This window comes from Cucurbita pepo, chromosome 5, assembly GCF_057944985.1.
Source record: "Cucurbita pepo subsp. pepo isolate OVF chromosome 5, ASM5794498v1, whole genome shotgun sequence".
In the NCBI taxonomy this organism is placed as follows: Eukaryota; Viridiplantae; Streptophyta; class Magnoliopsida; order Cucurbitales; family Cucurbitaceae; genus Cucurbita; species Cucurbita pepo.
Genome location: NC_141802.1, coordinates 3,211,209 through 3,238,417, shown reverse-complemented (window position 1 = coordinate 3,238,417; position 27,209 = coordinate 3,211,209). Strand labels below are relative to the sequence as shown.

The following is a 27,209-nucleotide window of genomic DNA, read 5'->3' as shown; positions in this document are numbered from 1 at the left end:
TTATTAGTTAATTATAATTAAATTGGAAACAAAATTGAAAACAAATCAAAGTAACATAACACAATCACAAAATTCATTGATGCATGCTTCAACTTAAACTGCGACCAAAATTTATAATGACAATGATACTGAGTTAATAGAACCAAAACAAAACTGTAAAAGCATTGCCTCCGCGGCAACTAGAAGACCACATTGACCTCTCCTCGGGCCCGACCCACTTGGAATTAAACAAATGAAATATACACTTTTTTTTTTTTTTTACACGTTCATTTTCAGCAGCAACGATGATTTCCACTCATCAAATGACAATGATGCCTCTCCCTGTAAGAGACTAGACAAAACTCATGCTTGAGAGCATTTTATGGCAAAGAATGGGAACGAATATATTTCACACAAACAAGGACAGAAAAAAGTGTAGCATCCTCCCGGGGGCAGCAGCAAGATCCAGAGTGTCACCTTTTAAGATGCTACTATGAGAGGAGAGAGTGCAAAGCAAGTTGTTGCTGGGGCTGCAAGGAGGACCAAGTTGAGGCCAAGGTAGACGGCGGTAGATTCTGTTGCATCTGTCTCAATAAATTTATCATTCGGCTTGCAGTTTGCTCTGTAGCTAAATCCTTCCCCGCACATAGAACCTGCACATGCAATTAGTCCCTCGAGTTAAAATAATGGGTGCACGAAGCATTGTCGCACGTTATCTAAACGTGCACTAAGTAGCATCTCGCTGCTTTTGCTACTACAAAACAGACAGGCCACGATGAACAATTATTGTTGGAGGGTCGCTATCTATCTTTTGGGTATCAACCAAGTTAGCATGTGCTTGGTTCAATCGAGCACTTCCAATTGTCCAATCAAGGTATGTTAAATCGATCCATTCTCTTTATACAACATCATAAAGTAACAAAGAATACAGAATCAATCGAGGGATTGGACTTGCAGTGGTTTTCACCATGAGGAGCATTTCCATCGACTCATTGATTTGAGATATACATGGCTCAATATAAAACATAGCAGTCAGAAAACAACATCCTAGATTCAATCACTTCTTAAGAGATTGATAGCACCCATTTTTATCGTGGAAACAATTGTTATCCTATCATCCATTTTTTTTGTGTTCTCTTGCAGGTTATAGATTGATTCATGCAGCAGTAAAATGCTCAGCTAACATCATTCGGCCCTCTTAACAAACTTTTCGTTCAGATCCCAATCAAATAATACAGGCAGGCATGAAATAAGTACCCCTCTTATGAAATGTCTACCGTTCTCTAAAGCCATATTGAATGGATCGTGAGTGCGGTTAGGATAAGAACTACAGGCTCTTTTCATTCTTAATAAGACCAAATAAGGCTCAGAGTGTCATGTTCTGCCATAGATCTTGCTCACATTCAAAACAGAAATTCTGTGTTTTCTTTTAAGACTTCGAATATTTAGGGAATGAATGGAGGCACTCTATTCATCTGGTCAAAGTTCATTTATAATTCAAAAGTCCTTTGTTACTGTGAAATATGATAAACCGATTAAATTTCCAACTGACCTCGGCAAAAACAGCAACTATTTTGGGAAGATATTGATTATTTGGGCCCAAAATTTCCGTATCCGACCTGTGCAAATAAAACTAACTTAGTATAGTGCTGTAACAATTAGAATAAAGAAAAGATAAGAGTTACCAATACTAAAATGGGGAGGGGATAGTAGCAGATAAACCTACCTCTCTACCAAAGAACAAAGCTGGTCGTGCACAATTTTTGCTTCAACCAAATCACCTTTTATTGGTAAGCAGTTTAACCATGCTGGAACAACCTGTCAAAACCGTACACAGCTTGTGAATGAGAGACAAAAAATCGAGTATCCATTGAGTCCTGTAAAAAGCTTTGAAAGGTTTGACACATGTTTCTAGGAGCATGGATAACATAAGGAAAAATTTAAGAATTTATTATCTGCATATCAAGCAGGAACAGGATAAGTGACTAAAATTTCGTAGTTGAGTGCATTTTTCACACATCAGAAAAAGTGGAAATGTAATTCTTATTTTGGGGACTGCCCATAATCTCAAAATAACAGGAAAGTTAGGGCTCTCACATACAGTGGTATATTCATGGTTAGAAAAAATAAATATTACCTGAGCCGAATCAATACTGTCACGGTGAAATTGACAAATTTTCCCCAGAGCCGAAACAGCATTGTCATATGCCATTACATTTTCAGGAAGTAGAGCATTAGGATGTCGTAACACAACATTTAACCGTGACAGAGCCTCTGCAAAAATTCACTAAAAAATTGATATTCTGTCCAAAACACAATCTTTCCTGAGAAATGTATATAAAGTTACCTCCAACAAGTGGTTTAAACACAGATCCACCGAACTCTGCACAGACACCAAGCCCGTACACAGCAGCCTAAAAAAATCATACAATTCAATGAGAAGGAAAATATCTAAACCCAGCAAATTAACACTGTGAGTAAGTACACACCTGTCTGACATCAGGATTCTCATCATTGCAAGCTTCCAGTAGGAAGGGAAGGTATGTATCATAATATCTGTTGCATAACAAGAAGCCAGATAATGATAGGTTTTTGTTTGTAAACATGGTTTCAAAGAAATAATGAAGCAAAGCAAGCTTACTTCAGCGCTGCTTCACGACACTGCTCTGCAACATCATCAAAGATGCAAATTGCAATCCTTCTTTCTTCAGGCGTCTTATCCTTCCCCTGCATTTTCACCCAAACAAGTTGAACAAAAGACAACATAAACTACCACAAAAACTAGGCTTATACTGAATTAAAATAGTTAACTTTTATAACTCAATAATCTATGGAAATTACATTGTTTTAATACAATTGTTATCAGTTCTGAGGTAAGACGTTCAGTCCTCAAGGGTCTCACACCCATTTCTTGCCACTTCCAGTCAATAAACAAAAATTTCAGATCGACTGACAAGGGAGTCGGAAAGTGTGTGAAAGTATAAACAAGAAGTCCTATATACCTAAATTCTTGTATCACAAACTAATGTTACACCATCAGGAGTAATTGAAGGTATAACCAACTCCACTAAAAGAGGTTCTTACTCAAAAGAAACCGTGGGTATTCAGAAAGTTGAAGAAACATTACAAATTTCAACATCCTTTCCAACTTCTGTTCAGACGATTGGTTAAATCAACCAATCTTTTCTCCTCTCTCATTCGGAGAATTACATCATTCTTTACAGCTTTAACAAACAAATGAGACTGCCCTCCATTATCCGAAGTACATGGAAGAACAGACAAAAAAAGGTTAATGAGCAAGAGAGGAATGTGCTCTCCCACCTTTAAGAAATTCTCCAAACTAATTCAAACCAACCAGAGACCAAGTCTTGAAAGTTCTTTGTCCAAATTAGAGTCAACAAGTTCAAACTTCATTCCTTTCAATTACCAAAATGCCAATTTGACAACTTTACATTATTTTCAAGATGAGGCCCATATACTACTTGAAGGAAGAAATAATCAGCCAAATCCAATTGGCTCTATGATCAATAGTAGTCAAAACAAAGTCTATACAGTTATTTGAACAATTAGATATAACTGAAAAAAAAACTTCCACTCATGACAAAGTAGAAACATCTGCCCAATTTTCTGGAACTTACCCACATAGGTGTTAGATATGTAGACAGCTCTTGAAAGAAAGGCAAGAAAGACGCTTTGAATGTTTTGATCAAAGTTCCCAATATTTCACCGACCTGAATCAATGATACAGTCCATAAATAAACAAGGTCTCGAAACCGAGTGGGATGTAAAATGGACTTCTGAAATAAATATAGCAATCTTCAGATTGAGACAACTTACTTGATCAAAGACTTCTTCCTCTTGTTCATTTTCCTCTTTAATCAATTCCCCCTCCTCTGCATCAAAATCCTCTGCCTTAGTCCTCTCTGCTCTCTCTCTTTTTCTACTTGAACTGGCAGTGATCACCTGTTTTATCTCATCAACTATAGACCTGACTTGCCTTTCATCAAGAAGTGGTCCAGATATCTGAATGTGAAGCGATCAACAATAGTTACCTTTCCGTGAAGGCAATAAAAAAACGTTTTTCATTTGATAAGAAATAATTGTCTTGAATAGGAACAACTACACACAAGAAGAGGGTGGATGACTTAAAGTCTGAGTTAGGAGACTTGCGAAAGCAATCTCCAACTAACCAGAACCAGAAAAGGAGAACAATGGTTAAAACATGTGTGTAAGCAAAATGAATGGCTAAGTATTGATAAATTGCTTCAAAACACTGTAGAGAATAGTCTCGAACAAGAATAACATAGTTTGTTATCTTTGTAAAGCTAGGATATGAAAAAATAATGAAGCTCCAACAACTTAGTTTGGGTAACAAGTAGGGAAACTAAAAGCGTTAGATCTTTGTTTCTTTATCTTTTTAAGTTTAATCCTCTCCTCTACTACATGTTGGATGCAACGGTGCACCTTATTATCATAAAGTTTCAGAATCTGATAGAAAACTAGTTTTTGTCAAACCTGTAAGCATTCATTTAATGCCTCCAGCATACTTGAACAAATCTCTGTATCGTGCTCCTGCACAATATTTGGAAGTTGAAAATTAAATAACTAAAGGACTAGTAGAAGATTTTTTTTTTCCCCAAAATACAGGACTTTAATTAATAACAAAATAATACCTTATGTAAAGCTTCAACTAAAGCTGGAACTATATAATCTGACAGCTGTTTTATATAGGTCTCATTACGTCCTTGAGCAAGGCCCTTTTCAACAGCTAACTTTGCAGATCGCATAAGCTCCGGCATTGCTAGAAAAGAACAGAACCACAATCGGATATAGGAAATTGTAATAAGAGTTCAAAGGCACACAATTTCGCACCTGAAACAGCTGCTTTCCTGACTTCTTCATGGAAGTAAAATTTAAGAAGTGGGACTAAGGTGGGAGCAACCTGCACAAAACAAGTAAGACATCTTTCAAGCTTTCTATTTTTTGAAGTTAATCTTAGAACAACTTTTCTCAGGCATTTGATAAAGAGGTACTCAAGTGTAAAGATTATTCTCCCATACATCGGGTTCTCCACTGTGATGGGTAAACTTAATTCATCTCAGTCCAATAAAAGACCGCAAGCCACATTAGATGTTCTTACTACTATTGACCAACCTAAATAGATGCTAAAAGACATTACCACCTACATACAATAATCTTGAATACAAATATGAGGTTAACGGATTAAGTTATATACCCTCAACCAAGAAGTCAGAGGTTCGACTCTCTACATCTTACTTGTTGCTAAACTCGAGATGAAGAAAGAAACAAAAAAAGGAAAATAGTAGTGCAATGTGAGCGTTTTCATTGTCTCAAACCACCCTGCTCCCACCATTATTATATGAATTGAAGGAAAGGTGAATAAAGATGTAGATCATTTCTCATTTAAAACTTGGTAGACAGTTCCCTGCCAAGGATCTGAGAGACTCCCTACATCCCTCTGTACCACTTCCTTAATTTTATGAATAATATTTCTTATCTTTCTATTAAATAAATCCAAATACTGCCGTTAATACACACCTGATCAATCCATGGAAAAAATCCTTCCTTCAACTCATCTGCATAGCAACACAACATGTTACAAGCTGTAGCTTTTTCCTCAAGCACACTAGTCTTGATTCCTATTCTTTTGTCCCCAAGAGTAATGGTTTCCATACTGCAAAAACATTGAAACATCACCAGAATATTAAAAGTCAGTCAAATACAGATCTATACGACAGTACAGTAGACAATTAATATCCAGCTTGTCTACCGTCCGATGAAAAATATTTATTGATATACTTTTAACATCAATAACATTGGGAAAGGGGCAAAGGGAAGACAAACAAATTTGAAGTGCTACTCGATATTGCATAACCTCATTGTCAAATGAAACGAAATATTAAATGAACATGGAAAATGTGTAGACCTATCATCATCAGAGTCCTCAATGTCATTATCCGAATCAGCAGATGTTATGGTTACATCAGGCTTAAGCTGAGCAGACTGAAGCAATGGAGGCATGACCACTCGCATATAAGGGAGAAAATCTTGTCCCAAACACTTGCAAAGTCGTGCCCATGCCTGAAACACGAGGTATTTTTAGCATTAACCGTGAAAATAGTGTTTTTGCCAATGAGAGTTTTTAATTTCCATTCAAAAGGTAAAACATACTTGTAGCATGTAACTTGTAGTTGGATCATCTGCCTCCATCTGAGATCCTTGCAATGACACCAGCACCTCCATAACCTTGTGAAGTGACAAGCACGATAGGTCACATACTGAAAGCGTGAAAGAGTGGCAACACCAATCCAATTTCTTCTTTTAAAAAGGTGCATATATCATATGTATTGGACTAGTAGTCCAACTGTTAAAAGTGGAAAGAGGAAAGGGCTACAGAAAGATCATTTTGTTTGTATCAAAAATAAAAAAGTAGGAATAGAGTTTATTTTCAAAAACAAATAAAACTTGCTCCAGTGACAATAGAACCACAGAACAAGAGTAATGGTAGAAGGCTAATATTTTTCACTATTTTTTTTTTTTTTTTTTTTTTTTTTTCACAAAAAGGATATCAGAATATGACCAAAAAATTAAAGTGAGGTCCATTTCACAAAATTTAATGTCCTTGTCTAATTATTTTATTAAATGTAGACGAAGAATAAATACTGTGTAAAGAAGTAGATCAAAGTTAATCTTGAAAACTCAGGCAAATGTCATAGTAACTACCTGCTTAGCATCATCCCTAAACTTCTCTTTTCCAACTGCCATTCCAACCAAACTGATGCACTCCATGGATTTGGCACGAAGCATTCGTTTCGTCTTATCGGTAGCGTTAACTAAGATAGCTTTCAGGTATGGCATGACAGCATCATAATATTTTTGGAAGTATTCCTACAAAAACCATTATAGCGTATCATCATCTATCAGAGAACACTTCATGATATATCTTAAAAATAATACCTGAGATGAATCAGCAACTGAAGCCAAAGCAGTCAAGGCCCCTTCTTGCACCATTTGCTTCCCGTTCTAGAAGAAAATGAATATTACGTTAAGGAAGTAGGTACTTAGAAATGTAACTGTATACTATAAATAAATTTCCTTATCAACATACCTGTAAAAGTAATAGCAATTTGCTAACTATCCCATCTAAGTAAGGTGTCAATATATCAGGAGTACAGTTTTCACTGAAGTTGAGAACTGCAGAGGCAGCATGAGCCTGCACAGGTAACAAGAGAAACCAAAAACAAATATGCCATCACTAACCGGCTAGTTCCCAAGGAAAAACAAGCTATCAAGATTAAAACAAAACAAAGATTGATTTGGAATTTTCGTCATCCTTGGAAATAACATACTCTGCATTGAACAAGGAAACAGTTGCAAACACCATACACACAGTAAAAGCACAAAATAAATCTTAGCATTGGTTGCTTCCTACATACATAGTGACAATTCCCCATTTGAGGTAGAAATCCTTTTTAAGCAACTACTATTTTAACCGTGTTCTATATATAAAATTGAAACCAATAAGACCAACAAAACATTCCAGAAATGATGAAGAAGAAACTAGAGGAATCTTCATACAAGGAATGACCATCCCTTCATTTTCCAGCTATCGAAGTACAGAATTATGAAAATTGATTGACATCATAACTAAGGTTTTCCAAAGTCCTGTTTGGCATCAAGTATAGATAGGTTTTGGCAATCCGTGAGACAACTGAAATTGGAAATATAGGATTCCCACTTTTCATGATAGGCATAGGAACAAAGGGTCCTAATTCAAAGCATCACCAGAAGATTACCATGATGACTACATGACTAATCAAAACCAACCTGGAAATATTCCAGAAGTTTATGGCTATAACTAACCTGTACTCGAGGGTTCTGGAAATCATCCATTGCTGCAGCAAGTGCGGGAAGCACCTGCTGATGGTATTTTACTTGCAGATCTGGACCCAGGTCTGTAGATAACTGCCCAATTGCATTAATAGCTGCCCACCTAACACGAGGATATGGATCTTGAAATGAGTTCAAAACCATTGCCACCACTTGTTCCAAGTTTTTTATCATAACCTGCAAACAAGTAAGAGGGAGGAACATAAACTTCAGAAAAATGAAGTCTGAACTAAGAACTAATGCACCGAATGAATTCATAGCTTGTTGGCTCGTTTGGTGGGCTGAAATCCAGCCATTCCAACATGTAGCAAGTTCAAGTCCATGATCAGTGGCGAAAAAAATTAGGAATTGATGCCAAAGTTATACATGCATAGCCTTCACATTAGACCTTTTTATCATGAGAAGGTTCGTAAAATTCCACTAGAATCTTAAGCTTGCGGTAACTGTAAGCAACTTGCTGAACGCTCACAAAAATCAAACAAATATGTCAAGAAAATGTGTCTAGGGACCAACAATCCTGTTGTTCAACAACCACCCAATCCAATATTAAAAACAGTTGAATGTCTCACTAGCATGAGCTCAACAAAAAGAGATTTAAAAGGCAACAAAATGAGTGAACTCAAACAACTCCTTTCTCGTTGAAATGTTTGATTCGGACAAACTACCAAAAACAAGATGCAATTCACGACTAGCTTTTATACCTTTGAACAACCCTCCGCAATTTGGGCCATTGCAATCAGTGCCGCATGGCGATTCTGCCACTCTGGAGCAGCCAAATAACCAGGAAACAGCTCAGAAGCAACAGGAACAATTGTATTGCCACCCAGAGAAATTGCAAGCCTATCCAAACACTCCTGCCCAACACTGTAATTACTGGTCTCGCCTGCATCCTCATCTTCGTTCTCAGCAGCATGCCACGCCCGATCATCTTCAATATCCAAGAGCAATTTCATCAATATGGCGAACAACCTGGATATAAACTGTGGCATCTTTCTCATCATTCCGGGCGCCCGCTCCCTGGCTTCTGCAAGAGTGATCACAAATTCGATCGCCAAGTGCCTCGTTCCTTCATCCAACGATTCAGCTTCAGCAATTTGCAACATCGACCCCACTACATCTACTAATTGCCGTCTCAAAAACCTCGGCTCCGTCCCAGCCAATTCAATCAACAATTCAAGTGCCTCTTGCGCTGTTGCCTCCTGCCCATTATTCAACGCCTCCATTAGTGTACTCATCATCGGTGGCAGCAAATCCTGAAACCTATCGCGATCAGCAGAGTTCGACAAGCACTGTATGAAGCTGATAACAGCATTGAGGGCCGCAATCTTCACATCAGTACTCGAGGAGGTAGACGTCAAGCACTGCAAAAACACACCGTGCAAGTGCTTAATGTGAGGCACCAAGGTATCCCCAATATAATGCGAAAGCTGCGCAAATATCAAGAAAGCCGATTCTTGCAGCTTGGGGGAATCCGACGACACACACTGAAACATAAACGGCAACAATTCCGGCCATCCGTTATCCGGCAAGATTCCCGAAGCAAGCTCCGAGACCGTATCACATAACTTCTTCGATATCGATTTCGCCTCCTCCCGCTGAATACACGATAAGAGTATGGATTTAAGCGTAGACTGAGTGGACGGATTAAGGCGAGGCCAGAGATATGAATCATCGCGAGTTAGCTGCTTCCGAAGCAAAACAGCAGACATGGCACGCGTCTCAACTTGAGGAGAGAACTGAAGGAGATGTGCGAGCTTCACAGATAACGAATCAGGATCTGTCTGCTTACACAAATTGAAGACAAGTTCTGCCTGCGATCGTTGCTCGTTGGAGGAGGACATAAGGTGTGAGAGAAGCGTTTCAAAAGGAGCAAGGTCAGGACCAAGAATAGCAGCAAGCTGCGCTTGCTGAAGCTGGGTGGACTGGGAATCCATTAAAGATCAAAAAGTAAAAGATATGGGTAGGGTTTGAATTGAAAACAAGAACTCCCAGTGAATTATAGAAGAAATTGGATTGAATTGAATTGAATTTGTATCACAGTTGAACGTTCAAAGCTGAAACAAAGAAAAGGAGATGAACAGAGATCGAGATTCTCAACGAACGCGGGCTATGGCCTCCCCTCGCCGCGAACACACACCGTAAGCTGTGCAGCGCAGAGGCAGAGGCAGAAGCTGAGGCTGGAAGATGATGATTTGATTTGATTTGATTAGGGCAAAAGCCAAAAGCTAGCTAAGCACAGCTTACACTCTGCATTTCTTTTTTATATTTATATTTATTTTTTTTTTTTTCCATAATAATCATTACTATTGCATTTATTTTTATGCTTAAATCATTTATTTAATACATAAAATAAACCCTTTAATTAATTCCTCCCAATTTCCATGCCAGCTTAGCTTCAGTCAGACTGTTCCTTTTTTTCTTTAATTAAATTTCAACTATAAATTTAATGCTATTTAAGGAATTTTAATTATTCTTCTCAGTATTAATATTTTACATTTATTTTATTTATTTTATTAAATAAATACAATTCAATTAACCTATTATCATATAAATTTATTAAATAATTAATTAGCGAATATGCGATATTCTCTGCTCCAAAATTATAGATTAATTTTCATTTTTCGAACTAAAAAAACACTCTTATTCATAAATAAATACTAAATATACGTCGAGTTTTGTGATCGTAAATTAACCACTAATTTGATATGATTAAGTCATTAATTTTAATTTAAATGTCAAATATTTAAATTTTCACGCGTATATAGCTAGAAAAATAAGTAATTAGTAGTCTTTGATTATAATTTAATATTTAATTAGTTAATGATGTTGATAAGTTTTAAAATTAGTTCTTTTTTAAGAGTTTTAAAATTTATTAACCTTAAAAAAAAAAAAAATATATATATATATATATATAAATTAAAATGGATTTTTTTTTTTTTTAATCGAGAAAAAATGACGGATACGCAGCATATTTCCTTGGCGGGATAATTTGAACATAAATTTTTAAAGATAAAATTAAAAAGAAACTAAAAAAGCGTGACAGCAAAAATAAAGCGGAAAGTTGGGTGAATCAACAAAGGTGAAAAGTTTATTTTTTTGGAGGTAAAAGTGAAAAGTTGCTGGATCGCTCGATCGAAATTTACCCGACTTTAACTTCTGTGGCTTTCCTTTCTAGTAAAAGTCTGGTTAATTTATTTTTTACAACCGTTAAAAAAAAATAATAATAAATTCCTCTAAATCCTTTTATGAAAAAATAGCATTTTAATTTTTAATTTTTAGTTTAAGCAGTGAAGTATCTGGTGAAGATAAAATATGTGAGAATGATCACGAGTTTATAATCGAATAATATTATCTCCATTGGTATAAGACATTTTGGAAAGCTCAAATTAAAGCTACTAGAGTTTATTCTCAAAATGAACAATATCACACCATTGTGAAGAGTCGTGTTCATCTGACATGGTATTAGAGTCATGCTCTAAATGTAGCCATGTCAATAGAATCCTCAAATGTCGAACAAAGGACTCCAAAAGAAAAAAGAGTCGAGACTCATCGAAGGCAGAGTAAAAATGACTAAGATTCCAAAAGAAAATGAGTCAAGCCTCGATTAAGGGGAGGCGTACTTCGTTCGAGGGGAGATGTTTGATGAAAGTCCCACGTCGGCTAATTTAGGGAACGATCATAGATTTATAATCAAAGAATACTATCTCCATTGGTACGAGACCCTGTTGGGAAGCCTCGATTAAGTTGAAGGGTATTATTGGAATTTTGGGAAGTTTTATTTTTTATTTTTGAATATTTTATTTTTATTAATTTAGTTTTTTATTTAAAAAAAGAAAACAGAAAATGGAACAAAAGGCGGGGGCTATGTTTATGGGGATGAGAGTCGGGTGGTTGATAAATCAGCAACACGACGCCTTAATATAAATATCGTTCTTCTTCAGCGAGCAGTCGTGGTTTCCTCTGTAGAATCATGGCCGGCGCTCTCTCTTCCTCTCTGCCCTTCTCCAAACTTCCTCCATCAATTTCCTCCTCTAAAGTGACCGCCGGCGTCCTGCCATCTTCACTCACTTTCACTCATTCATTTTCTCCACAACTCGGATTGCCCCGCAGAGCCCCTGCATTTTATCCGATTAAGTCTAATGGGTCTCTTTTATCTTCTCAATTTGGCGACCAATTCGACGATCAAGGTCTGCAAATCTCATTGGAAAATACCCGCTCCCAACTCCAAGTCCGAAGCTGGTAGCCGTTTTTGTGTCCTTGATAATGATTGATTCTGTCGTTTCAACGTTTAATTGATCCACTTTTCCTGTCTTGCAGCATTTGGAATTGGAGGGGTTACTCTATTCGCTACCAGTGTGCAGGAGATCATGGCCCTGCATTGATATTGATTCATGGTTTTGGAGCAAACAGGTATATACCTTTCAAATTTTGCTTCTCATACTACTTACTATAGGCATTACCGACGCAAATTTCCGATACTAGAAAATGTCATTAGGTATCTATTCAGTTATTCTTTCGTAATTGCGCATTTTATTATTGTCCTGGATGAGGAGCTCAGGTCTTTGCCTCAATAGGAAGATTATTAGACTGTAGAGAATACTTGCTCAAGGTTCTTTATGAGTATGGATTCAAATTATTTCGCTGTTACTGATTTTTGTTGAGGAACTTCTGACTGGCGCCACGTCCATCTGCAAGACCTTTGCATATAGAAAACTAAAGCAGAATTGAAAAGAACAGCTAATTAAAAGGGATGATCATGAGTTTATAAGTAAGGAATACATCTCCATTGATATGAGGCCTTTTGGGGAAATCAAAAGCATGGCCATGAGAGCTTATGTTCAAAGTGTACAATATCATATCATTGTGGAGAATCGTGGTTCCTAACAGGTCTTCCACCTTAACCAATGATAGTTTTGCCTGAGCACCTACCTAGTTGAGCCACTGATTTCCTGTTTGTGATGGTTAGACAGTGTTGACGTGGGGTGAGTTAGGTCTAGCAATTTGCCAGCTAAAAGTCGGCAATTATACTTACCCCTTTGTACTAGAATAAGAACCAAGTCATCGTCCTTGCATCTTGTTCCGCATGCGAAGTTCAGTGCTTGATGATTTGTCTTCCTTTTCAGTGACCACTGGAGGAAAAATATACCTGCCCTTGCTGAATCACATAGAGTTTACGCTGTTGATCTTATTGGTTATGGATACTCAGACAAGCCAAACCCAGATCTAGTTGGGGAAAGCTTTTATACATTTGAGACATGGGCTTCCCAGCTGAATGATTTTTGTGTTGACGTGGTTCAGGATGAAGCATTTTTTATTTGTAACTCAATAGGAGGTGACCATCTCATTTTTGAAGTAAATACTCTTTCTTTATTTTTGCCATCCGTATCTTGTTATGGTCCTTAACTTATAGTTGATAAAATCAAGTTTGGACTTGCACATTTTTATCTATTTTCATGTAATGTATTTTCATTTATTCCAGTTGCTCTTGGACAAATCTGTTCTTATCCGTGCTAGGCTGTTTTAAGTGGATAGACTCTTATGTACTAAAAGTGTTCCCTCTATTTCACGTCTATCCTGTACATGATAAAACCAGCCGTAGTCTTTCTATTTGATTGTTGTGGTTGTGTGTTTCGAGATTGAATTGCCGTGATTTCGGCTACTTGATTATGTCGGAATCCCTAGTTTTCCTCTTCTCGTGTTCACACAGGAAATCTCATGAAAAAAATAGATCATATGATTGCATAACTAGTATCAAATCTTCGAGTAACAAGTGTGTAATCTTTTTCTCTTCATCGTTATCCTTCTCTTTTTTACTGAATGGGATATACTTTTCTTTATTATGAAGACAACCTTTCAGTTTTCAGCATATTTCTCAACATTATTGAATGCATATTCTTGTAGGCGTAGTTGGTCTGCAGGCAGCAGTTATGAAACCGCAGATCTGTAAAGGTATTGTTCTTCTAAACATATCTTTACGCATGCTTCATATCAAGAAGCAGCCATGGTATGGGAAGCCATTGATCAAATCATTTCAGAGTTTGCTGAGGTAAAAGACATCCCATATATCAATTATTGAATTTAGACTGAAGTTGTCATCCAAGGTCTCGACTCTTGCAGGAATACTGCTCTAGGAAAATATTTTTTTAAAACTGTTGCAACCCCTGAGGCTGTGAAGAATATTCTTTGCCAGGTATCTTTGTTTTTGCCTTGTCATTATTATTATTTTTTATTTATGGGATGCAATAAGAACCAGAATAAGAACACCAGTAAACAAATTCATTCAACAAAGTTACTAATTTTCTTGGCCTGTAGATGTAGGAGAATTTAAAACAAAATCTGTTATGGTTCTAAATTTTTAGATATTACTAGCTACACCGGAAAATTAAAAATAAAAGGATGAAGTGATTATAAGAACAAGGTTCCTAAAGACTCAACATTTCTTTTATGGTGTTGTGATTGCCTTTTACACGTTTCCTGCAGTGTTACCATGACACCTCCCAAGTTACGGATGAACTAGTCCAAATTATCCTCAATCCCGGATTACAGCCGGGTGCCGCCGATGTCTTTCTGGAGTTCATTTGTTACTCAGGCGGGCCCCTTCCTGAAGAACTTTTGCCTAACGTGAAGGTTGCCTTCCTCTAAAGTTGGTACTCTTTGGAACTATTTTCTCCATGCCATTGTTGCCTTTTCTCATTTTCTCTTCTTCAGTGTCCTGTATTGATCGGGTGGGGTGACAAGGATCCGTGGGAGCCGATTGAGCTTGGAAGAAATTACAAAAATTTCGAATCTGTGGAAGACTTTGTTGTCATTCCCAATGTTGGACACTGTCCTCAGGTCTCTCTCGTACTCTCTTCATGCTAAGTGTTCTGACTTGTTTGGTTGTGGTTAATTAGTTGTGAGCTTGTGATTGTCTTTTTAATAGCCAATTTAGTTTTTGTGCAATTAATTTTTCGAGAAACCTGCTGACTTCAATGTTTGCTTGCATTATTGAAGGACGAAGCACCTCACTTAGTAAATCCGCTCGTCGAGTCGTTTGTGACTCGTCACGCTACAAGATCTGCACGTACTTCCTCAGCTGTATCTTCATAACCCGGAGTTCCATTCTTGGCTTTGGAAGTATGTTCTTTGATCATCTTGAAATTCCTAGTGGACACCTTCTATGATTTACGCCTCCTCAGAACTGTCACTTGGCTTGCATAGGAGAGCTGTGTCCTGGATTTTGGCTGTAAAGTTGTCACACAATCAATCTGTACATCAGTGCAAGGATATCCCTTGATCCCTCTCCCTTCACACACACACACATACTCAAACAACACCATATACCTTATTGTGTACAAGTTAACGTACCAACGTTTTCCATCGAACCAATAATATAGCGTTTCTCATCGAAGTGCCTATAGGCTATAGCTAACGAAAGGCTACTTCTGAATGTTCACTGATAATTGGAAGAAATACCCTGCAAAAATCTCTCTTTTGGGTGAAGTTTGATAATCTTGATGAACGCCACATACTCTTAAGGTTAGAAGTTTTGTGTAAAGAAATTGGAGTTTTTCATCATGCCTGGCTCAACTCCAAATATCCCATTTCAATTTAAACAATTGAATGTTGTTTTCTCTCGTTTCTCTTTAATCAAGTGTGGTATATTACAGATTCAGCTACATACATTTCTTATCAGAAACCATGATCGAGTTGTAACATAAGCAAAGATTGATTTCAATGTTCATTTAAAAAAAACAAAAATGGAAACAGCTCTGTTGATCCAATGAAAAGGTACATAGTTTAGTATATCACATCTCAATATACAACATTGTTGATTTTCAATCCACTGCTCTGGCCTCTACATTTCCCATAATTTAAGAGTCCATCACTGCCTTAAACACAAACCTTTTTTAGCTCCCCTTTGATTTTAGTTTTTGCTGTTTTTCTTTTGTCGTTTTCGCATTCGCATGTTAGAGCAATAATCTCTTTTCGTTATTTCAATGAAAAGTTATATTTCTTGTCACAAAGGTGAAGAAGTAAATAACAAACATTTTTTTTTACTCGGGTTCGGAGTCTTACAACTAGCACTAGTAGCCCTCACTTGAAAAGTAAAATCACCGGTAACCCATGATCTTTGTAGTTCTATTTATTTATCTGCTGCAAATAAACTTAGAAAATGAGAAAGTGCATTACCTCATAAACTGATAGTGTTTTCACATTACATTCATTATCATGAATTTATTGGCATGACTTGTGTTTTGGGAGGAAAAGTTTGTGGTCAGCTCACTGTGCTTCTCCATCCTCGATCCATTTCAGGTAACTTTCCACAGAGTTCAGCCCACAGAGCTCTTTAACAACAGGCATGGTAGCTGGAACCTCTAGCTGTAACGCGTAACCAGACTCATCTCGACGTTTCCATGTACATATCTGTTTTCGTGCCTCTTTAATAGCAGCTCGTGTTGCACAGTGGACTGATGCAGCTAGAAGCAATGGTGATTCTCCTGAAGCTGCACAGATGCATTTCATTTAATTAAAACCCATTTCAAATTAACCCTTCTACAACATCAATATACACAGATTTCTCACCCTTATTACAACTGCTACCACTTACCTCCAGATCAATAAATTATGAACCAGTTTAGAATGACTCTTTAACGGCAAACACTTCCGTAAATATTTAGAAAGTCATTCCAAACAGATCCTATACATGCATTTTTACTATTTGGACATGTCTTAGACAACAGTTTTTACTACTCATCTTGTTAAATGCTATCATTTTTCCTTTCTTACTTCTGCGTTAAGCCTGCATATGATGGGGAACCTATAATTCCAATGCATATTGTAGTGTTTGCATGAGGCCTTAGCTGAAAAACTAAAAACCGTAAAAAAGAAAAAGTCTACTAACGTCTACAACAGAAAAAATGAAAAGTATAGTCAATTGGACTCTGCAGAGGAATCAAGAAAAATATCTAGAGTTTTTTCTTCTAAGAGCAAGGGAATTATATTCTCTTCCAACCTATAATCAAAAGCCAATGAAATTTAAACTTACCTTTTGAAGAGAGGATGTGGTTTTTATGACGTCCAGAGTTCAAAATTTCAACATTGAACTGTTTTGGAATGGTGTCAATCGTAGGAATTTTGTAAGTCCATGTGCTGTCAGTAATAACTAGTCCATCAGGATTTGTGAGGTATTCCTCTGACATAAAAAATCCAATTCCTTGAACAAAGGCTCCTTCAATCTGCACAGAATGATTCTTGATCATTAGAAGATTCTGCCCCTTGGATATCCGATCAATCTACCCCCCACTTAGAAATAGGTATATGAAACTTAAAAGCCTCCAAACTCAAAACTTAAGAGATTGAAAAACAAATTAGGAACTTAATTTTGTGCTTAGTGTAGCTATTAACCTGTCCCAAATCTACAGCAGGATTGAGGCTTCGTCCACAATCATGGATAATATCTGAACGCAAAATTGTGGTTTCTCCCGTGAGAAGATTAAGCTCCACCTGTCAAGGCAGGAATTTGGTGAATTGAACTTTGCAGTAAAATAAAGTGGCATTGAAGTAGCAGCCAACTGCTTCTTTTTAACTTGAAAATGTTGATACAATAAACACAAAAGGAGATGTTAATGGACGTGCCTCACTCACTGCAGCTGCATAGTTTAAGTAGCTCCTTGAAACAAAGTCAGGAACATACAAAGAATTAACTGATAAATCCACTGCTTGCAAGTTTGCCTGCAGTTTTTCCAACAAGAAATGTCAACGGTGTTGTGCACCCAAGGATATGTCCTCAATCATGTCCAACAATATTCTTATGTGGTAAGAAAACTGCTCACTTAAGGCACAAACAATGCATAATGGTATATTAACAATCCGACTAAAGGAGCACGTGCTTCCATTTAGTTTCATAAATAGAATATATAAAACCAAAACAAGAAGGCCTTGAACATGTGTGTTCAACCCAACAACAGGTTTCACGAAAATATTTAGTTTGGAAAGTTCAAGGGTTAACAGTTCCATGAGCATAAAAAATAAAGTTCAACATGCCCATGGAGAATTCATATAAAAGTTTAAGAACGACCTTCTTCACTACATCTAGAAGCTTCAAATAATTTTTTTAAGAGTAGGAATTTTTTTAACGAAACCAACTTTATGTGAACATCCAATAATAAGACTTTCAGAACCATGCATGTGAAGCAATGACACATGCATTATGGATGTTCCTCCCACACTTCAAAACATAATATCACTTCAAACTAGAGGGAAAAAATGTCATTATAGATAGAAAACATGATTGCTTAATCATAAAATGTTCTACGAGATGATTCAGAGCAGACAACAACCTGACTTATAAGCACATCCCATTTAACCGAACCACTCTCCTCCAGCCTTTTCTTGAGAGGTGTTAGTCTCTCCACCAATATATTGCAGCAAAGTCTAACTGCCTCACAGCTTGATTCGGAGGTAGTACTCGCATATGTACCCCCTCCTTGTATTAAAGCAATGGTATCAGATTGAACCACTCTCACCTTTTCGAACAGGTCACTGGTTCCATCACATTTGATTGAGCTAAGGGCATACGTAACCATCTGTCTCACCTTCGTCCACAGCCCCTGACCAATTTCAATACCCCCAACTTCCACAACAACAGAACCATCAGTTAGAATGCTCACTTTCCCTGGGGTTGGTCTCAATGTCATCTCTTGCATGATAGGAATTCGAGAAAGACCTCTTTTTTTCCAAATGTTGCTGCTATTAAATTTATCTACCATTTCTGTTCTTTGTTTCAAGCATGAAGATGTGGCTAACCTATCCCAAATTGAAGGTAAGGTGTAATCTTGAGGTTCACCTGCACTCTTGTAGAATTTTTTGAGGCTGTTAAACGTATGCAGATTTACTTTTCGGATAGTATCGACATCCATGCAAAGAGTAGATGCTACATGTTCAATTATCGCTTCAGCAATAAAGGATCCTTGTACATCTCCAGGGGCTCGCATCATAGATCTGCTTGGATAGTTTGTCTTGCATACTTTTATATCAAAAGACAAAGCACCCCAATCATACTTCTTAAGTCCATTGACAATGAAGCTTGGCATAATTGGACTTATATCAGTACTCATCCCTGCATCAACCAATATATCTAATTCACATCCTGTAATTTTACCGTTCGATTTGAAACCCACACTGTAAGTTATTTTCATTGGATGTCTCCCTCCTGCCATTACCATGTCAGTCTTTCGATTAAGGTAAATCCTGACTGGACGACGTAACTTGTGAGCTGCAAGTGCACATGCGGAAGCAACCTAAACAACATAATTGTTAAAAGGCAAGAACTCATATGTTAGAGTGTCATTCATGCTTGGGAAAATATTGAGAACATTGGCAAGAAAAAGAGAAGTGAGAAGGTTGAAAGTAAACTATAGGGAAACAATAGAAGTGAAAGTGTTGAACATAAATAAATAATGAAGAATATAACGATGTTAAAAATCATGAGAAGTTTGAGCTCTGATACACAACTATCTTATTATTTGATTCAATGTATCATCATCCTACTAACTAAGAATGTAACCGAATTGAAAACATAATAAAGCTTTCAACAAAATTCACTGTTTTGAAACTGGCATGCAAGGACTACTTGGGACTAAAATCATAATTGCATATATATACTTGATTTCTGTTCCCCTCATATTGAGAAAACACTATTACTAGTAAGTCAACCCAGAAAATTTCCAATGGAAGTGGAAAATCTTGTTTTACTTGGAAGTTCAAAGAAATGCACCAGTGAAGAACCGTTTTTCAATAGTTAATTGCACATAGAGTTGGCAGCAGGTACTCACAACCATAGACTTCATGGCCTTTCCACCAAAGCCTCCTCCAACCCTTCTCGTAATTACACAGACATTATGCTCAGGAACACCGAGGCATTTTGCAATAACAGAATGCGCATTAGCTGGCCATTGGCTTGAACTGTAGACTACCATGCAGTTATCTTCATCCGGAATGGCAAGTGCAGAATGGGTCTCCATATAAAAATAATATTGTGATCCAAGTCTGATCTGGATGTAAATACTTATGAAAACGATTAGGAGAATGACCTATCTTTAGGATAGATAATAACTAATAACATCTGTAGCAGAATAGTTAGAAACTATTTTTTTTGGTGTGAGAAACGGTTAAGTAGGCCATGGTTGAATCTCTAACCACTACCATGATTATATTGTGGCCAAGCAATTCATTGTAGAAGGTACCTGAGCTGCGTTAATATGATTGTCTGCTTCAGCCATTCCTTTTGATATATCACCAACCTGTTCTGGAATAAAAGATGGAGGAACGTCAAAGAAGCTTGACCTCTTGACAGCATCTTCTACAGAAAGAATAGGTGCCTCCAAATTATCTGTGTCATAATCCACTACTACATTTTCTGCAGCCACATCCGCATGTTTCTGAGTATCTGCAACCTACAAAAAAAGTGGATAGGTATGAAGCACCTCAGCAAGTAAGGGTTCCTCCTATGATTGAAGTTGCTATAAATGAATCATGAGAAATTCAAATTACCACGAAGGCAAGTCGCTGACTTGCACCCTCAGTCAACTTATCTGCAAACAGAATTTCGTCACCAAACATGGTTCTAACTCCAATGTTATGTCCACCCACAGGAATATCTTTGGCGGAAATAATAGCGACAACTCCCTCTGGTTGTGATTTGGGAGGAAAAGTAAGACCCTTTATCCGTGCCAAAGGCTTTGTACTATATATGAATGCTCCATATAGGCAATTTGTTGGTGAAGGAATATCATCCACATAGATAGCCTCGCCTAAAATATTCACAAGCATATTTACATTGGTTTCCTAATACTTGAGAACAAGAAATCATGTCAAATAAATAGGCCTAAAAGAACATGGAACGCTAAATATTATGAGTACAAGTCTAAATTATCAAGTGAAGAATCGGCTTTGAACATGTAAGCCTTAACTTGAAGCAGTATTGGAAGTATAACAACTAGGTAATATGAGACATCTGACACCAAGTAGACTCGATCAAAGCCGAAGTTGAAAATGAAAGAAGTTCAGAATGGGGAGATACTAAATCTAATTCAAATGAGATAACAGGCACACGCCTTTGAGTCCATGGAAATAAAGGTAGCAAAATGTGTCAACATAGACCGAGGTCAAACACCCACATGTACAAGTTCTGACACATTTACGTCCTGCCATGCAGACAAGTTTTGCTACAGAAGATTCTAGAGTTTGTGAATGTTCAATGCTCACTAAGACAATTTCATTCATGAAAGTTTAACTTCATATTATTACAAGATATAAAGTACCTGAAGCTTGAATGGCAGCTCCAGATTTTATAATGGTATCTCCGACTGGATAATATTCTGAACTCAATTCCAATGTCTGCTTTCCAGATGATAGTAGAGTAGCAGTTTTATCATAACCAAGTAGGCTGTGGTTTGAATTAAAATTTTCAGGTCGTGTTGACGAAGCATTCCTGCATCCATCTAGGTAATCTCTACCGATTGCAGCTTTTTCATCGACCAAGGAGCTTAAGAACTCAAAAAGAAAGCCAACTGCTAAGCTTGTCCGGTAAGCAGGATATGAAGTTCCCTTTTCAGGAACTATAGTGGCTCCAGTCAATGAGATAGCTTCATATATGACATTATAATCAATAACTTTTCCAGCTAGAAATTCTTCAATCTTTCTTGCTCTAATGGCATGTTTGGTCCCATATGCTCCAAAAGCCAGGTGACAGCTATTTAATATGATACCATTGGAATTTTTACATGGGGAGATTGCAGCCAAGAAAGCAGCATTCAGATACGGCAGTGCATTTCCAAGGGGTCGTGGAGAAGCTCTAAAACTATCAAACATGACAGTAGCATCATTTGAATAAACGTCCCTAACTGAATCCCAATTTGGAATCTTAACACTTGAAAGTACACATTTCGGACCTAATGGAGGTCTCTTGAGAAACTCATCCAACACAATAGTTTCTTGGCTGAAACCAGTTAATATAGTTATCATGGAACCCGCAGCAAGAAGTATTGTGGCAATATCTGAAGGAAATTGTTTTCTTTGTGCCATCAATAAATTTCCTCCGATGCTGGCAGTATTTCGTACAAAACTGGAAGCAATTTTCTCCATGTGGTCGGCCAGTTTATTGAATACTAGCTCACCTACTGAGGACGTTTCATGGTTATTATTTTTCAGAGCCTCAATAGCTTTTGCAATTGTCACAGTCGCACCAATCTCTATTCCTGTTGAATCCATTCTGATAACTGAAAGCTCAGGGATGTATTTAAGATTAATGTATCTATCAACATGTTCAAATTCTTTGTAGTATCCGACTTCGGTGTTGCCGACGACTAACTTCGTATTGCTTATATTATTGGACTCGTCACATCCCAGTAATCTGTTCAGATCCTCAATACTAACGGGATTAAACCAGGAACAACCTTGAGACTCCACAAAAGGGACAGACCTTATTTCCTTTTTTAAAAATTCAGGAAATAAGCACGGTCCATTATTTGGATCATAAGGAGGCAATTTACTCGATTTATCTTCTTCACCACATCCCTTTTGCCAGAACGCGTTTATCCCCAAATCCTCCATGTCAACATCAGAAGCAAAACTCTTACAGGCATCAGCAATTGGCCTGTATCCTGTACAGCGGCAGAGGTTTCCAGAAATAGCCTTTTCAGCTTCAGAAACCGTAAGTTTCGAGAATCCCGGTGAGGGCTCAGGTCGATTGGTCTTTTCAGCATTGACGAGCGCAGAACAGAGTGAAACACACATTCCAGGGGTACAAAAGCCACACTGGGAAGCATAAAAGCCAGCAAACCTTTGATGAATTGAGTGGAACCCATCCTTGCTATTCCCAATACCTTCACTGGTTGTAATTGAACAGCCATGTATACTACCAAGCAAGGTGAGGCATGAGCTTACTGTATAATCTTCGACCTTGTCTAACAAAGGATCGTATTTGGACAGTAGAACAATACAGGCACCACAACCGCCTACATTTCAAAATAACCAATCATGGTATCAGAGTTGGATCAAATGAAATTCCATGTAATGCTTTCGGCAGAGTAGAATAGTGTGCTAATGATCAATTAGAAATTGAATCCAATCCTCCCATTGCATGGTAAAAAATGGACGAATAGTTGGAACAGAACATGTAATGTCCCGAGTTTTTTTAATATTAACAAAAGGGGAATATTTTTAAAAGGGAATAAATAAATGTTACACAAAAAAAGGCGGCAGTTGGAACAATCGCCAGTCGTACTCTGGCCGGCGACAGACGTAATGTGAGGAGGAGGAAGTAGGATACCAACCCCGATTCGCAGCCAGATTTTTGTAGATTTGGAGCGTTCGGGGAAGCTTAAATCAATAGAGGGCCACGGATTCGGATGGGAATGTTCATTGAGAGAGGGAAAACTCGAGAACTATACCCACGGTCGCTGGAGGAGTTGAGCTGCGAATTAGTGGAGTTTGAGCAAGCGCCAGGCCTCAAATTCATGGGGGTTTCGTTGCAAAAACATTGAACGAGAGCGTGGCGAAGGGAATTGGACCAAGGAGCTCAAGGAAGCCAATAACCGGATTTGAGTTAGGTGATTTCTTCGTGGATTTTTCCCGAGTATTCTCCATGCGGTTTCTTAACGAAAATGAACGATTCTTGCGGCTATAGACTCACCGGGAGGTGCTTAACAACGTCGGTGAAAAATTCATAGGCCGAGGGCGCTTGAACGAGAAGATCGAGTTTGGTTTGAAGGTATGAATTTTTTGACATCCCGCGAGTTTCAGAGAGCAGTATCTTGCTTGTTTCAAGAATCGGCGAAGCAAAGACGGAGGAAGCAGCCGGGCGGGGTGGGTCCGTCTCGAAGATAAAGATACGGTTCAAGTGAGCCGGTACGGTTAGACCGGATCAGATTTTGGTTTCTCGCCTGATTTTGGCCAGTTTTACACAGATTTCAATAGTTCTAGATTTTCTTTAATGCATGAATGATGTATGAACTAGATCCTATGCGACCTAGAGGATACGTATAGCTTACGATTTCCTTGGTCCTTGAGTCATGTTTAGGGCCTATTATGACATCATGGGTCAACTAGGCCTTTGTAGGAACGGCTAGAACGCAGCCCCTGATCGTAAACTCACTTGACTAGTGAAGATCCACTTAGCATATAGGAATGTGACGTCACCCACTTAGGGTCTATGACACACTAGAGAATATTACCGAGAGAGCTCAAGTTGTGCTTAGTAGGGAGCTAGCCTTACACTATTTAAGAGCCTAGAATGCCAAGAGAATATTGGAATTTGTTAGGTTTCATTAGGGGAATTTCTAGTTAGCACTAGTAGGCACGTATGGAGATTGAGAGGATACCTGTAGCGGGTTGTGACTCCACCATACCTATTAGACTTATATAAAGCCAAAAATAGACGAGGGCACACCAACTTATGAGCAGGAAGCACGATGGCTAGATAGACCATGGAGAGTAAGAAATCAGAGGCTAAGTGCACCTTGACAACTCGACTACACCTCAATGGGTGACTTACACCTTTGAAGTAGGAGTAAATAAGGTATACAAACCTTAAGAGCCTAACCGAACTAGGTTAGAACTTGAACTATGGAATTGGCCAACTCTAGGACCCTGACTGAACATAAAACCCTAAACCTACATGTAGGCTGCTTACTGAGTATTTTTATACTCATTCATACTATTTTTTGTTTACCTATGGAATCCTAAGCCACTGTTCTGCGACAAAGCCTTCAAAGTCATGTGGCTATCCGGAGGACCCACGATTGAATCATATTCTCTTTTACAATATTTAGATATTTTTATGACAATTTTATTTGTTCCCACTTTTTTTTATCCAACTTTGAACTCACCCGACACTCTCTGATTCAAAGTCCAAACAACAGTCACTGATTCGAAGTCCAAAAAAAAAAAAAGCAATCTTTAAGTTCAAACAAGAATGATGAACGTTTAACTAGTATACTTTCATGAACCAAAATTCACCGAAAACAAGCTATAAATAATATCAATCTAAACAGAGTATCAGGTCGTAGTCACGAATTCAGTAGAATCAAACCCGATCAACAAAGAAAATCCAAGTAGTTGATTAGAGAAAGAGAGAGACCTTGACCACAGCCAAGCTTGACACTCTTGAAAGAAGTATAGTGGCGCAGAAAGTGAAGCAGAGTAGTGGAAGGGTCAACAGCGGTGAGCTTAAACCTCTGTTGATTAACAGCAAACACCAGAGGAGCCGCCGCTGCTTCCGTTGCCTGATTCTCCATTGTCGATGCCCGCAACAAAACCGGCTTCCACCTCCTATTTTATACACAACCACCAACGGATAAGTGCACAACAATTTCATATAAATTAAATACTTAATTTTATTAATCCTTTTATTTCTTATTAAATTTTATTAACCGTGCTTATAAAGACAAGAAAAGTACCTGAACTTCACAAGGGTCGCTCCAGATCATCAGCATGCTAGCACCATAAGCAATCGAACTAATTACAACGTGCAATGCGGGAATAATGATTAATAAAATTTAATTTTATATTTTATATTTTTTTAATAATGACAAGAAAATAATTTTAACTAATTTAATTTTTATTTTACAGTCAATCTTCATAACTATCTAAGTAAGTTTTTAATGAAATTATATAATTTTTTAACTATAAAACAATGAAAAGATTTAATTAATTTTTTATTTTTATTTTTATAATTTTAACTAATTAATCTTAATTAACTAATTAAATATGTTAGCTTAATTAATAATTTTAGTAAATAAATATTTCATTTATAAATAAAAATTTCTTTGTCAAAATAAATTTAATATATATTTAAATAAATAATTAAATTAATTTTTGGTAAAATATAATAAATTAAGAGGGAAAAAAGAGAGAAACACATGGTTTTTTAAAGGGTTTACAAAAGCATACTTTTAAAACATATAATAAATTTTATTCTTATTTTATCAATTTTAAAACATTTTGTATACTCAACTTCCTCCCACCACACAGTCCCTAATTCAAGTCAAAGTAGTCATTTTTTAAAGGCTTTTCAACTATATATATATATATATATATATATATATTTATTTATTTATTTATTTATTTATTTTATTGCTTAAATGAATAATTAAATTCTTTTTTTATAAAAAATAAAAAATAAAAATAAAAACGCTCGTTTGCATTTGACAATATTTTTTAATTTCTTCCTCAAATTTTTAATAATATAAAATCTTATTTTTTGTTTTATTTTTCTATTTTTTCTTTCTCCCTTTTCTCCTTTCATAATTTATATATATATATATATATATATATATATATATATATATATATATATATATATATGTATATATATATTTAATTTTCTAAAAACAAAAAATCCCTATTATCCCCTCTCCTCTCACCCAATCACATGTTCTTCCTCCATCCCAATAATTCAGACCTTTCAATCAATTATTGCTTCCATAATTTTCTCCATATTTATTGCACAAAATTCAAATTATTTTCGTAAAAGAAAGAAATATCTTTAAAAAAAAAAAAAAAAAAGACATTTTTTATCTTCAACAAATAATTTTTTTGAACCTATTTTAGTCTAAGCTCTAGATTCTTATTTTTCCTTTCGCTATTTTCTTATTTATCTTATTATTGCTCTCGCATTCATTTTCCTCTCCTCTCATCCAAATTTTAGGATTTTGCTAATCTATTACAAATTTTAAACTTTAAACTTTTTAAAAAATTTATAAATAGTAGATACGTAAGTGGTGGGAGTATCATTGGTACATTAGTTGGACGATACCCGTGGGAGTATCATTGGTTCATTAGTTGGACGATACCCGTGGGAGTATCATTGGTTCATTAGTTGGACGATACCCGTGGGAGTATCATTGGTTCATTAGTTGGACGATACCCGATCATCGATGGGTAAGAAGAAGAAAAGTGTAGAATTGAGAGGGAGATGAGAGAGATAAGGGAGAAGAAAAGGAATTCTAGATTTTAGGTCAAATGATCAAATTTCTCATGGACCTCGACTTTAATTATAAATTACATAATGCAAGTAAAACATTAATTATAAATTACATAATGCAAGTAAAACATTAATTATAAATTACATAATGCAAGTAAAACATTAATTATAAATTACATAATGCAAGTAAAACATTAATAATTTACCTAGCCCAAGCATAATTGAGGTTAAATTTGTCGCTATGTTGTTTATCACATGTTGCAATTCACAATGTGGTTTCATTTCATCATGGATTTCTTTTGAAATTTTCTTATATTTTAATAGAATATCCAACATAATTTATTGATATGTA

General features: G+C 36.7%; 3 protein-coding genes across 5 annotated transcripts; 1 reads left to right on the top strand and 2 right to left on the bottom strand.

Moving 5' to 3' along the window:
* Nucleotides 1-51: 51 nt before the first annotated feature.
* Nucleotides 52-10,123, bottom strand: EMB2734 (ARM repeat superfamily protein). Its single transcript, XM_023677738.2, has 20 exons — nt 8,592-10,123; nt 7,864-8,067; nt 7,109-7,213; nt 6,958-7,023; nt 6,724-6,888; nt 6,172-6,246; nt 5,927-6,081; nt 5,539-5,674; nt 4,852-4,921; nt 4,653-4,780; nt 4,495-4,551; nt 3,817-4,002; nt 3,618-3,710; nt 2,621-2,706; nt 2,469-2,535; nt 2,327-2,393; nt 2,117-2,253; nt 1,706-1,797; nt 1,532-1,598; nt 52-632 (listed from the first exon to the last, which is right to left on the bottom strand). The coding sequence occupies exons 1-20, from the start codon at nt 9,822-9,824 to the stop codon at nt 471-473; spliced, it is 3,351 nt and encodes a 1,116-aa protein (XP_023533506.1). The 5' UTR covers nt 9,825-10,123; the 3' UTR covers nt 52-470.
* A 1,627-nt stretch (nt 10,124-11,750) lies between these two features.
* Nucleotides 11,751-15,280, top strand: LOC111795363 (alpha/beta-Hydrolases superfamily protein). 3 transcript variants are annotated; one of them, XM_087123754.1, is made up of 8 exons: nt 11,752-12,129; nt 12,208-12,300; nt 13,014-13,222; nt 13,792-13,839; nt 13,992-14,080; nt 14,371-14,517; nt 14,599-14,724; nt 14,884-15,280. In XM_087123754.1, exons 1-8 carry the CDS (start codon nt 11,861-11,863, stop codon nt 14,977-14,979), a joined length of 1,077 nt encoding a protein of 358 aa, XP_086979880.1. In that variant the 5' UTR covers nt 11,752-11,860; the 3' UTR covers nt 14,980-15,280. The 3 variants fall into 3 exon arrangements, with proteins under 3 accessions (XP_086979881.1, XP_086979880.1, XP_023533508.2); XM_023677740.2 differs by having other exon boundaries at nt 11,753-12,129; nt 13,792-13,936; nt 14,008-14,080; XM_087123755.1 differs by lacking the exon at nt 14,884-15,280 and having other exon boundaries at nt 11,751-12,129; nt 13,792-13,936; nt 14,008-14,080; nt 14,371-14,533; nt 14,599-14,725.
* Nucleotides 15,281-15,970: 690 nt separating this feature from the next.
* LOC111795360 (indole-3-acetaldehyde oxidase) lies at nt 15,971-25,196 on the bottom strand. The gene is made up of 10 exons (XM_023677734.2): nt 25,013-25,196; nt 21,195-22,889; nt 20,425-20,684; nt 20,118-20,327; nt 19,707-19,925; nt 18,213-19,172; nt 17,509-17,604; nt 17,278-17,376; nt 16,919-17,108; nt 15,971-16,376 (listed from the first exon to the last, which is right to left on the bottom strand). The coding sequence occupies exons 1-10, from the start codon at nt 25,167-25,169 to the stop codon at nt 16,153-16,155; spliced, it is 4,110 nt and encodes a 1,369-aa protein (XP_023533502.2). The 5' UTR covers nt 25,170-25,196; the 3' UTR covers nt 15,971-16,152.
* Between the last annotated feature and the right edge of the window lie 2,013 nt (nt 25,197-27,209).